The sequence below is a fragment of the Zeus faber genome (assembly GCF_960531495.2).
Source record: "Zeus faber genome assembly, chromosome: 6".
Classification (NCBI taxonomy): domain Eukaryota; kingdom Metazoa; phylum Chordata; class Actinopteri; order Zeiformes; family Zeidae; genus Zeus; species Zeus faber.
The window spans coordinates 6962126-6975363 of record NC_137201.1 but is presented as its reverse complement, the minus strand read 5'-3'; the positions used below and the strand labels follow the sequence as shown (position 1 = coordinate 6975363).

Here is a 13238-nt window from a genome sequence, read left to right as displayed (position 1 = left end):
TAGCTGTTGGTGAAAAAGAGATAAAAAGGGGGGGGATACGGGTGGATGCGGAAGAATGGAATGAACTCAAGGTGCGTAGAAAAAAGATGGAGGCACGGGAGGAGGCAGGAGCGATCCATCAATAAATGAAAAAAAAAAAAAAAAAAAAAAAAGTTAATCGACGCGGCGAGCTAATGCTTCTAGAAAGCCTATATAGCCTATAGATATCGACACAACGCAAGCCTCCGTTTACCGCCTGGACTCTCGGAGCGCCAAACAAGCGTCACCCAGTCTTCAATGTGTTTACGATTTCACGTGCGAAAGGAGGTTTGTACGTACACGGGCGAGAGAAACGTTAGAGTGCTTTGTTTACAGCTCGAGAGTTTCACTCCTCTCTCTCTCTCTCTCTCTTGTCTACGTCTTTATGCAAAAACACCACCCAACCCCGCCCCACCGCCACAAAAAAATATAACAAATTAAATAGAAAATACAGCAGCTAAATGTAAACAGAAGACTACGCTAGAACCCGACGTTAGTGTTAGTGGCGTCGTCGCGACGCCACCGCTCGTCTCGACGTCCGAAACGCGTGTCGGGTGAAAAAGGGCGAAAACGGTGAATGAAAACAAATCAGTGTAGAGACCGACGCTCATGTAATAAATATAGATGCATGACTGACAAATATGACCCCCAAAAAAAACTAAAAAACCCCAAAACATTAACCGTACAGAAATGAAAAAAAAAAAAAAAAGAAAAGAAAAAAGGAACGTTTTTAATTTTGTAAGTAAGGACGACAAGGAAATAAAAGATTTATGTTGATAAAAGACAAACGGAGCAGAAAGGAAGGAAGCGGAAGAGGAGGAGGAGCAGGAGGAGGAGCAGGAGGAGGAGGAGGAGGAGGAGGAGGAGGAGGAGGAGGAGGAGGAGGGGAAAGACAGTTCTTCTGTGTGTTCTGAGAATGACGGGGAGAAGAACGAGAAGACTGAAGAGACACAAACTAAAAACCATTAATATGTATGTATATATATATATATATATATATATATATATATATATATATATATATATACATACACATATGCTGATACATATATTTATATACGCGTATGCTGATTATAATTTTTTGAAGTCATCCTTATTAATAATAAGTGCCGAGTTGCATTTATTTTCGTACTCATCCAAATCATCATCATCATCATCATTATCATCATCATCAGAGGAGGAGGAGGAGGAGGAGGAGTGTCAAAGGAAGGACCAAAGGCAAGAAGGAAGGATGGTAGGAAGAAAGGAGGGGCGGGGCGGGTGGAGGAGAGGGGTTGGGGGGGTGGGGGGAGGACAGTTGGGGGGCGGGGTCTGCAGGCTCTCCGGGCGTGCTCAGTACAAGCCGCAGCCTCTGAGGTTGTTGGCGATGATGATGTCGGTGACGGCGTCGAACACCACCTGGATGTTCCCCGTGTCCGTGGCGCAGGTCATGTGACAGTAGATCTCCTTGTTGGGGGAGCGGTTCTTGCTCTCAAACTGAGCTTGGATGTAGGCGGCGGCATCGTCGTAGGTGTTGGGACCTGAGAGGGAGGGGGAGAGAGAGAGAGAGAGAGAGAGGGGGAGAGAGGGGGGGGGGGGAGATGACAAAATCATTTCTCCTCAAATGTTTACCAAACCTTGAGCTACAACATCCAGTCGGGCACAAGGTCAAATCAGCACAACATTCAAATGGGTGATTCTATACTCAACAGGAAATAGAGTCGTGTGCCGTCATCAACCAGCTGCTGTCATCCACCTACTGTCATCCACCTACTGTCATCCACCTACTGCCATCCACCTACTGTCATCCACCTACTGTCATCCACCTACTGTCATCCACCTACTGCCATCCACCTACTGCCATCCACCTACTGTCACCCACCTACTGTCATCCACCTACTGTCAACCACCTACTGTCAACCACCTACTGTCAACCACCTACTGTCATCCACCTACTGTCATCCACCTACTGCCATCCACCTACTGTCAACCACCTACTGCCATCCACCTACTGCCATCCACCTACTGCCATCCACCTACTGTCACCCACCTACTGTCACCCACCTACTGTCACCCACCTACTGCCATCCACCTACTGCCATCCACCTACTGCCATCCACCTACTGTCACCCACCTACTGTCATCCACCTACTGCCATCCACCTACTGTCATCCACCTACTGTCACCCACCTACTGTCACCCACCTACTGTCACCCACCTACTGTCACCCACCTACTGTCATCCACCAACTGTCAACCACCTACCGCCCTCCACCTACTGCCATCCACCTACTGTCAACCACCTACCGCCACCCACCTACCGTCACCCACCTACCGTCATCCACCTACTGTCATCCACCTACTGTCACCCACCTACCGCCACCCGCCTGCCGTCATCCGCCTACTGTCACCCGCCTACTGTCACCCACCTACTGTCACCCACCTACTGCCATCCACCTACTGCCATCCACCTACTGCCATCCACCTACTGTCATCCACCTACTGTCACCCACCTACTGTCACCCACCTACTGTCACCCACCTACTGTCATCCACCAACTGTCAACCACCTACTGCCCTCCACCTACTGCCACCCGCCTACCGCCACCCGCCTGCCGTCATCCGCCTACTGTCACCCGCCTACTGTCACCCACCTACTGTCACCCACCTACTGTCACCCACCTACTGTCACCCACCTACTGTCACCCACCAACTGTCAACCACCTACTGCCCTCCACCTACCGCCACCCGCCTGCCGTCATCCGCCTGCCGTCATCCGCCTACTGTCACCCGCCTACTGTCACCCACCTACTGTCACCCACCTACTGTCAGCCACCTACTGTCATCCACCAAATGTCAGCCACCTACTGTCATCCACCAACTGTCAACCACCTACTGCCATCCTCCTACTGTCACCCACCTACTGCCATCCACCTACTGCCATCCACCTACTGCCATCCACCTACTGTCATCCACCAACTGTCAGCCACCTACTGTCATCCACCAACTGTCAACCACCTACTGTCATCCACCTACTGTCACCCACCTACTGTCACCCACCTACGGTCAGCCACCTACTGTCACCCACCTACTGTCACCCACCTACTGTCACCCACCTACTGTCATCCACCAACTGTCAACCACCTACTGCCCTCCACCTACTGCCACCCACCTACCGCCACCCACCTGCCGTCATCCGCCTACTGTCACCCGCCTACTGTCACCCACCTACTGTCACCCACCTACTGTCAGCCACCTACTGTCATCCACCAACTGTCAGCCACCTACTGTCATCCACCAACTGTCAACCACCTACTGCCATCCTCCTACTGTCACCCACCTACTGCCATCCACCTACTGCCATCCACCTACTGCCATCCACCTACTGTCATCCACCAACTGTCAGCCACCTACTGTCATCCACCAACTGTCAACCACCTACTGTCATCCACCTACTGTCACCCACCTACTGCCATCCACCTACTGCCATCCACCTACTGTCATCCACCTACTGTCATCCACCAACTGTCAACCACCTACTGTCATCCACCAACTGTCAACCACCTACTGCCATCCTCCTACTGTCACCCACCTACTGCCATCCACCTACTGCCATCCACCTACTGCCATCCACCTACTGTCATCCACCAACTGTCAGCCACCTACTGTCATCCACCAACTGTCAACCACCTACTGTCATCCACCTACTGTCACCCACCTACTGTCAGCCACCTACTGTCACCCACCTACTGTCACCCACCTACTGTCACCCACCTACTGTCATCCACCAACTGTCAACCACCTACTGCCCTCCACCTACTGCCACCCACCTACCGCCACCCACCTGCCGTCATCCGCCTACTGTCACCCGCCTACTGTCACCCACCTACTGTCACCCACCTACTGTCAGCCACCTACTGTCATCCACCAACTGTCAACCACCTACTGCCATCCTCCTACTGTCACCCACCTACTGCCATCCACCTACTGCCATCCACCTACTGCCATCCACCAACTGTCAGCCACCTACTGTCATCCACCAACTGTCAACCACCTACTGTCATCCACCTACTGTCACCCACCTACTGCCATCCACCTACTGCCATCCACCTACTGTCATCCACCTACTGTCATCCACCAACTGTCAACCACCTACTGTCATCCACCAACTGTCAACCACCTACTGCCATCCTCCTACTGTCAACCACCTACCGCCATCCACCTACCGCCATCCACCTACCGCCATCCACCTACCGTCACCCACCTACTGTCATCCATCTACTGTTGTAAAGACTTTTTCTCCTCCATCTTCATCCACCTTGGCTCTGGCATATACAGTGCTTACTCTTATTTGGAGTTCCACCTTCCCTGACTCGATTCACACTAAACTAGAGCTTGAGAAACTTTATATGTAACTTCATATATAACTTCACATATAACTTCACATATAAATTCACATATAACTTCAAATATAACTTCACATATAACTGCATATATAACTTCACATATAAATTCACATATAACTTCACATATAACTGCATATATAACTTCACATATAAGTTCACATATAACTTCATATATAACTTCATATATAACTTCACATATAACTTCATATATGACTTCATATATGACTTCATATATGACTTCATATATTGTGCCATCCTTCTATGCTGCAGCCAGGGACAGAACACTAAGTTGTCGTTGCTGAGGCCATCACAGCATCTTTACCGACCGCTTTGTTTATTTGGCCTGACTGAGTTTTACTGGCCAGTGTTATACAGAAAGACAAATGAATTGAGGCAGGGAAGGGGGAAGTACAAATAAGGGTCTACTGTATATACAGTATATACTGTATATACAGTATATACAGTATATACTGTATATAGCCACAGCCAAGGTGAAGCTTCCTCCTGCTCTATTGGTGGATGTCACACGAGCTCATTGAGAGTCATCTACATGAGGCTCTGGGGGAGGGGGGAGGAGAGGCTGATATTCACCTTTAGGGAGAGAAGAGTTGAGAGGGGAGGGAGTGAAGAGATGTGGTCCATTTGGTGATGAAGAATTGGATAAACAAAAAGGGGCGGGGCGCGTTAAAACAAAATGTTTTACACTGGATTTGTTGCGTGATGGCTTTAAAAAAAGCAAAAGAGAAAGCGTCATCCAGCTCTATTCTTTCATCGAGGAGGTTTATTGAAGATAAGTGAAGCAAGACTAGACAGAACGGCAGCGTGCAGCCCCAGTCAGTATGTACCTCACCGTCCCCTCCCTCTTCCATGGACCGACCAACCGTAACTGTCTTCCCTTCCCATCTGTCTCTCTCTCTTTGACGTCCTCCAACCCTCTGCAGGAAGGAACCTGTCTGCTGCGGCCCCCAACCTCTGTTGCCACCACAGCGGCTCCCTCGCTCTCCATTCCTTCATGTTCCCTCTGTGTCACCCCCCTCCCCCCTCCGCCCTCTGCCCTCCGTCCTCTCTTCATTTCCTCTCCGCTGGTGTCGGGCTGCATTTCCGTCTCCTTCTGACCTTCCCTCTTTTCTCTCCACAACAAATTCAGAATGCTCCATCCCTGGCCACCTTGAAAAGCCTGCCAAAAACCTTCCTCTTCAATGAGGCCTACTGCCCCTGACCATTTTTTGTTTTCTTTTTTTTGATTTTCTACCCTGTCTTGTTTATTATCCACCCTGTTTTTTGTTTTTCCATTGTAAAAGTGTCCTTGGGTTCCTGAAAGGCGCTATATAAATCCCAGTTATTATTATTATTATAATTATTATTCAGTAACTAAGTACGCTGTTTGTTTCTTCTACTCCAGCACAACATTCAGATATGCTTTCCACCTCTTGCAGCGACTCTGACCAACCCTCTATCTGTTCCACACCTTCTAAATGGAGCTAATTGACACTTCTCCGGGTTTACAAACTCTTCACTTCAAATTTGCCTAATTTGCCTTTGTGGTTGTTTTTTTTTTGGGGGGGGGTTGTTGTTAGCTGCTATTTATGCCTTTGAGACCTGCCATTTTGTGTGTGTGTGTGTTTGTGTGCGTGTGTTTTTTGGCTCCGCTCACCTGTGTACTCGGGGAAACAGATGCTGAGTGCGGACTTCTTGATCTTCTCGGCAAACAGGTCCTTCTTGTTGAGGAACAGGATGATGGAGGTGTCGATGAAGAACTTATTGTTGCAGATGGAGTCGAACAGCATCAGGGACTCGTGCATACGGTTCTGCAGAGGAGGAAGGGAAAGTGGGGGAAAGGAAGATTGGGAGGGATGGTGGGCAAGAGTGGAAGAGAAGAGAGGATCGCCATCAGGTCATCGTCAACGTCAAAAACCACGACAGCAAGAAGCATTTCAAACACGTAATTCATCTCATTTCACTTTGGTACCAGACCGTCTGGCCTGCATGACAATGAGCAGCAGGAAATGTAGTCCATCAATGGATTAAATGGAGTCCCCCCAGAAAACAAAACTTCAATAATCTAAGGTGATTACATAAATGTGGTAAACTGAAGATATCTGGTCATCCATATGTCTTCAAATGTAGGCTGGAAACCGCTTAAATGAGGTTTCAATCTGAATAGGATTTCTTTGGGAGGACACCCGAGCGACATAAAAAAAAATCCGGTTGAAAATCCAGGCTCAGGAAGCAAAATTCCAGTCCGGGATTTTACATCAACCATGTGGATTTGCCAATTAGCATCAACCCAGAGAGACCACCGAATGAAATGAGAGGGATCACTGCAGGGCTGGAGCAAAAACCTGGCAGGCCGGAATTATCTATCACAATCTCTTTCTTTCTTTCTTGGCTGTCAGCAAAGCAATTTAAAAAGCCATATTTCACGACAAAAATGTCTTTACTGCTTTCCGTTGTGTGCATTACGATGCCCTTCCTCTGCAGGCTCTGAAACGGGAGGTAGAGGGGACAGATGCCTTCGCCCTGATTGGACAGAACAACAAATGAGGTGACCCATTTGACTGGCCAATCAGAGGTGTGTGTTTCCCAACAAATGAGTGTGTGTGGGTGACTGGGAGTATGATGTCTTTATCAGCGTTCAGTGAATGAGTGTGTGTGCATGGTATATATATTTAGTGACTAGGGCTTACTTGTGTACATCTTTGAGTATGGGTGAGTATATGCGAGTGTGTGTGTGTGATGTGTTGTTCCCAATCCTTTGGGAGGGAGAGAGAGAGAGAGAGAGAGAGAGAGATGCAAAGATGCAACTATCTTTCGGTCTGACTCCTTTTCTATGCTGGCAAATTGTGTGCAAATGGAGGGGATGGAAACTGCGTGAACAGTGGGTACACTTTGTGCTTCGTTGCCACATACCTGTATCTAAATGGAGGCCATTTGAACAAGTGGTCAGGGAAATAATTCACGCTGTGGGATTTACATACTGGATGCGCAGCGCAACCCACCCAGCTCACATACACGACACGTAGACACAATGAAGGGAAGACACGTTGAGAAAATCTTGCACGCACAAGAAATGGTTGGACAGTGCTTTATTGTCATTTCTCTCACATATACATACAGGTTTTTTAATAAATAATCACAGCAGTGAGGGAGACCACAGCAGATAAATACTACTGAAAGTGCCCGGTGAAACTACAGAAAAATTGACAGCGAAAATGTGATGCACACACATACATATACACACAAACACGCACACACACACGCACGCACGCACGCACGCACGCACACACACACACGCGAATACAGAAAAAGTAAATTTCACATTTGTATGGACAGGTGTGTGTGTGTGTGTGCACACACAGGAGTCAACGACGCAAGCTAGTGAACTGGGGTGTGTGTGTGTGGGTGGGCTGAACAATGGTGGAGGGAGAGAAGCCAGGTTTTACAGAATGGGATAAAAGGAACAGGGAGGGGTTTGGATACCGGAAGCAGTTAGAACTAATAAACATCGTCACATAAACATGGTGTTTCCGTATGGCCACTTGAAGGGAAAGAGAGTTTGGTAGTGGGTGAACTCTGTGTGTCTCAGTGTGCTTGGTTGGACAAGGGTAGCAGAGATAGTAGTTTAGTGTAGGTACTGTAGCATAGATGGTACGTCCGGATTAATTTTACTGTGCAACAATATTATCACAAGGAGGGAGGGATGTTGGGATACAAGTCCATATTAGTCCATCTCAAGACATCTTGGACAGTACAGGTCTTGTATTGACTTGTTTGGTATATTCTACACAAAAAGTTTGTTGTTCATGAAACAGCAATTTTTGTACTAGTAGAATGAGAAAACATCCTCATAACTAGGCTACCACATAGACCTATATAAAACAGTGTGAGATTTGAATGTATGGGAAATACAATATGCTTCTATTTGCTTGAAAATCTTGAAAAGATTTGGCAACCTCACCTCTCAGCTGAGAAAATACAATTAAAGCCTAATTTCACCATTGCCCAGGGCTGCACATTCATTTTCACTATCCAGCTTAATTTGTACAAAATCGACACAATCCGTACTTCTGATGGAGGACGTAGCTCAGATAAAATTTTGATCTTGTTTACTGGATCACTACCATTTTTCCCCAACAAATAGTGCCATGAGCAGATAACATTTTCACGGCTGCATCTCCACCCATGGATTTTTGGAGGCATTATCTTGGCCGGTGGGGTTTGCATGCAAACGGCCTCCCCCAGCTTTCTAACCCTTGATTTTGATTTCGCTCTGCATGAATATGCGGCTCACCAATAGTTCTGGCCTGCTCTGGGTGCTACTGCTACAGTTGCTCTGGTTTGCTACTGTTGTGCCTCATAACTTGTATGGATAAACAGCATTATAAAACACAATTTATTAAAAGTTAAGCAGATGGCACAATCTAATTCGATCTAATTAAACTGCTGGTACAGGCATACTGTAGCCGACGTTTCTCCCACTACCCCTTGGTATTCCCATTGTCTTTACTCACATAAATTCTCCTCCATGGCCCTTTAATCATTACATTGTTGGCATTTAAAGGCAAGTCATGACATGGATGATGGTGGTGAGAATTGTAATCTAAAATTCTGAATTAAATTATCTCAATAAACGACTGTAGTCATCAATCTTGCCTTCCTGCCCTATCAACCCATCCACATAAAATGATGTATTCTCTAGCGAGAATTACCATTATAAATTAGGTATTCTCATTACCAGCTCCGTACTTACTGAATGTATGAATGACTTTTTCCATTTATTATTTCTATATGTATTTGTCCGGCTCTCCATCACTCGGTTCATCTTCTACATTTTCGGCCTTATTTACTCAATATTTACTAAATTCTTCATCCTGTTCTTCTCTTCCTCATCTTAAATAATATAGGAATGGGGAGAAGATCCATCCTCCATATTTCTCCAAAAGATCGATAACACATATACAGTACATTTTATGGCATAATAACATATTATTCCTCATGTGTAAATTATTAAACAGTAATTTTGATTCAATTTAATCTAGAATTTATATATTTTAAAATTAATTTCACTAATATTATGTTTGCAACCACTATGTTAATTTATGGCAATCTGGCAGTGCAAATGTTTAAATTTTTTGGATTTTTTTCTTTAAATATTCAAGTAAACGCGAGAAGCACACATTCCCAGTATCCTGATTTGAACTTGCTGATACTGTATAAACTGATAGATAGAAAGGTAATTCTAATTCTAAAGGTAGTTCAAAGCAAAGTCAGAATTTCATTTAAACCTAATCAGACACCTTTTCATGGTGCAATAAAAAGATCACTTGGTTCGTGAACATTCATTTGTCAAAGCCCAACCAGACAGTAATGAGATGGATGCTAAATCAGGCCGGTTGGAGAAGCACATTTGATTACACCTGGCATGTGACTGTGTAGATAGCCCCTTATTCATGCTGCAAGCCTGCTCAGACTGTCTCACTGCATCTGCCTCAGCCCTGAATGAATCAGCAAGGCACTTGCTTGTCTGCCATTGGGTAATTTATGTGACGGCGCAAATGGCACAGGCCCACAGACCCCTAACAAACGGAGGACTTGCTGCTATAGTCCTGTCCTGTCTGGACTACATGTATCTCTCTTCAAGTTTCTCAAAAGCTCCCTCTAACAGCAACAGATGATCTGGAAAACACCAGCTTCCTGGGGCCTCAACCTGCCAAAATCCCAACGCCAAAGTCCTGGTCTACACACTAGAATGGGCTTTGTGTTTTGTCACACATACTGTACAATACAGCTGGTAAGCTGTTCAGTTGTTTATGGTTAAAGCCAGATGACGTGTGGCACTTCCTTTCTGGACTAAATTTGTGACTCAGATGTTCAGAGAATTGGAATTGTGACTTCAAAATCACTGAATCAGAGGTACTGTGCCATTTTTGTGTATTCCCAAGTACTCTGCTTCTTCGCATGTGGTCCACGGTTCCTATAAATGTTGAAGAAACTCTTCATGAATAATGAATGAAGCGCCTACATCTCAACAGGAAGCTTATTCTTCGTCACTCACAGCAAACTGTAAGGTAGTCGATTGCGACTGTGGCAAGTGCCATCTCTGTGTGTCGTATCACTCTGTTTCTTTTAAGGTCGCCTTAAGCCCCAGTACAGCACTGACACTTTAACACTAGTTTGCTGTCATCATCAGGCCCACAGCTTGTATTGTTCAGCAAATGGACTGCCACGAAAAGGAGGCTCTATTATCACTCAATTATAAATGCATCTGTGGCCCATCCTCAGACTATAGAACCTATAAATCCTTTGTTTCCCATGGCCTTTGGGAGTTCATCTGGACAGTAGAGAGATGTAAACTACACTACCCAGCATCCTATCTGTGCTACCCATTAGTGCCATTTCCCAACTGTAGTATTAGCTGCTGATCTGGAGGGGGGCAGGGATTTGAGGGGCACACACCCACACAGGAATGCACACCCACACACACACACACACACACACACACACACACACAAGTAATTTCCTAAAACTATAATGCTACTCTGAGGAGGCATCAATCCTGTCCGCAACCTGCATAGCTGAAGAGCCTTGGGCTTTAAGGGACAAAGGACACAAAAAGAGAGTGAGAGATGGACGGATTAAATGGGGGGGTCTGATGTATGAGACGGAATGAAATACATTTTTCGGACTCTACCCCTCTAATACTCCAGCTGTTTCGTTCTTCACAAAGGGAGAGACTGTAAGAAGAGAGTCCTGTGCAGATGAGGCACAGAGTGATTCTGTTCTCCCTCGGGTGTGTTTATGTCTTCGGTGTATGAGCGCATTAGTGTCTGGTGTGGGTGTGGAAGTGTGTGTTGAAAGGGTAGACAGGTGCATCCTGGGTAATTAGTCCATAGACACTGACTATAACACAACATCCCTTGGCTGATACTTTCAGGCCAAAACCGCGCACACACACACACACACACACACACACACACACACACACACACACACACACACACACACACACACACACACACACACACACACACACACACACACACACACACACACCTGAAGCAGACTCATCAACAGCCTTTGGCTGTCCTACTCTCTAATCAGTAAAAGAACCATAGGGACAGGTGCGGTAGGAGATAATGACATCATCTATTCTCAAAAGATGGCGGCTTTGATGATAAAGTTACAGCCGTTGCTATGAGAATCTCAAATCACAATTTGAGATTTGCATGACAAATAGAGTAAACACACCTTGCATACATAAGAAATTATATATTATCATTATATAACGTTGCCTTTCTAGCTCTTCAAATCAAGCTGTGATCCCTGGGTCTGTCTTACTCTGGATGCTGTGTTCTCAGTATCTACTTTGGCAATTCCAGAAAGTTTTAAAAAGCGCGAAAAACAAAAGTGCAGGTTGAGGAAATCCTAATCCCTTTAAAAGCTGACTGAAGATAACACATATCTTTGTTTGTGGCAAGCAGAACTCACAACTGGCACTTGTCTCTGGCACTGAGTTTGATATGAGGTGTTCTCCATGGTCCTTGTCTCCCTACATGCAAGCCTTATACCAGGCACCAATCCAAGACGGTCTGACTTCTGCCGTTCCGACCAAAAAAGAACATGGCTCGAACAAAAGAGGACCAGACTGATGACAGACAAACTTCATGTATCCTCACAACAATTCACAGCACATCTTGAGCTTATTAATGGAGCAATGGACAATAGGATACTTACAGGGGATTCTAACCTACCCCACAGCAAACTCAACAGTCACTGAAAACGCCAGTGAAAACCCCTCCTCCCCGCATGTCAGCAGTATCTGGGAATAGTTTTGTGCACTTGGCACACTGCCGCTTGGACTAAGAAGCATTCCTTCTTCAGAGGCGTACACTAGGGTTTTCCAAAGCTGAAGCACACAGGTGAAACTCTACTGATTGGTAGTTAGAGAAAGAGATGCAGCCATTACACAGAGCACAACTGAAGCTACATCAAATTCAAACTGAACAAGCAGAATCTATGTGGCACTCCTGAAATGATTTCAAACGACTGAACGAGCATTGGTCAAAATTGTTATTCCAACCTCAGTAATTCATTTCGTTATTGGAGAGTTCCAGATGAAAAAGGCTTTATTGTGTTGCAGCTGACACTGGGCTTCAGTTTACCATAATGTGATTATACATAGCCAGTCGAGGGTGGAGTGAGATGAATGCGATGTGGAGTGCTATTTGTGGGTCCAATAAGTCCCTTTGAATCAATATGTTCAGCCAGGCATTATGGTGCCTAAAGTGCCTGATGTAAGCCGCTGGGCCACGGTACTGAGTCAAATTCATATCATATAGTTTTTCAATATTTTATCATATCAATATGTCAATGGAAACATGGAGGCACTGGCTAACAAAGCTCACATTTTTTGCTCAATTGATTGTTCATGACCAATGTGTTAGTTTTATACAGCAATCATCCTGTGTAAATAGAAAAGAAAAATAAAATAAAAAGGGAGTGCTGACGTTGGCACCTTGTCTCTCAACATGGCTTGAAGGGTAAACCCTCTATCCCAAAAGCTGTAGTCCTTCATATACATTTTAAAGATAGCCTTTTGGCACACCTGACACTCTAATAATAGTACTGGGTCTCTAGTTGACTGTTTGGAAAGTCTCACAGCGGGGTTTCCCAGGTGTGAGCTGGCAGCTTTGGCGACGCATAGCATGGCAGCTGGACGGGAACAGGGATGAACAGGGGAGGGAAAGCAGGGACGTGCTACAATGGGACTGTCGAAAGAATGCGTGGACGGAGGAGTGACAGGATGAGCATCACCACCCTGCCCAGCGCCGGCCAAC

General features: G+C 45.8%; 1 protein-coding gene across 1 annotated transcript in view; it reads right to left on the bottom strand.

The window, feature by feature from the left end:
• Window positions 1–1350: 1350 nt before the first annotated feature.
• Window positions 1351–13238, bottom strand: part of LOC307231606 (guanine nucleotide-binding protein G(o) subunit alpha-like) — a gene marked incomplete at both ends in the record, with an annotated part of 99536 nt that continues 87648 nt past the window's right edge. The window contains 2 exons of the mRNA XM_080002371.1: window positions 1351–1538; window positions 6056–6209. Coding sequence (XP_079858497.1) covers window positions 1351–1538; window positions 6056–6209 — 342 coding nt within the window. The remainder of the gene's footprint in view (window positions 1539–6055; window positions 6210–13238) is intronic.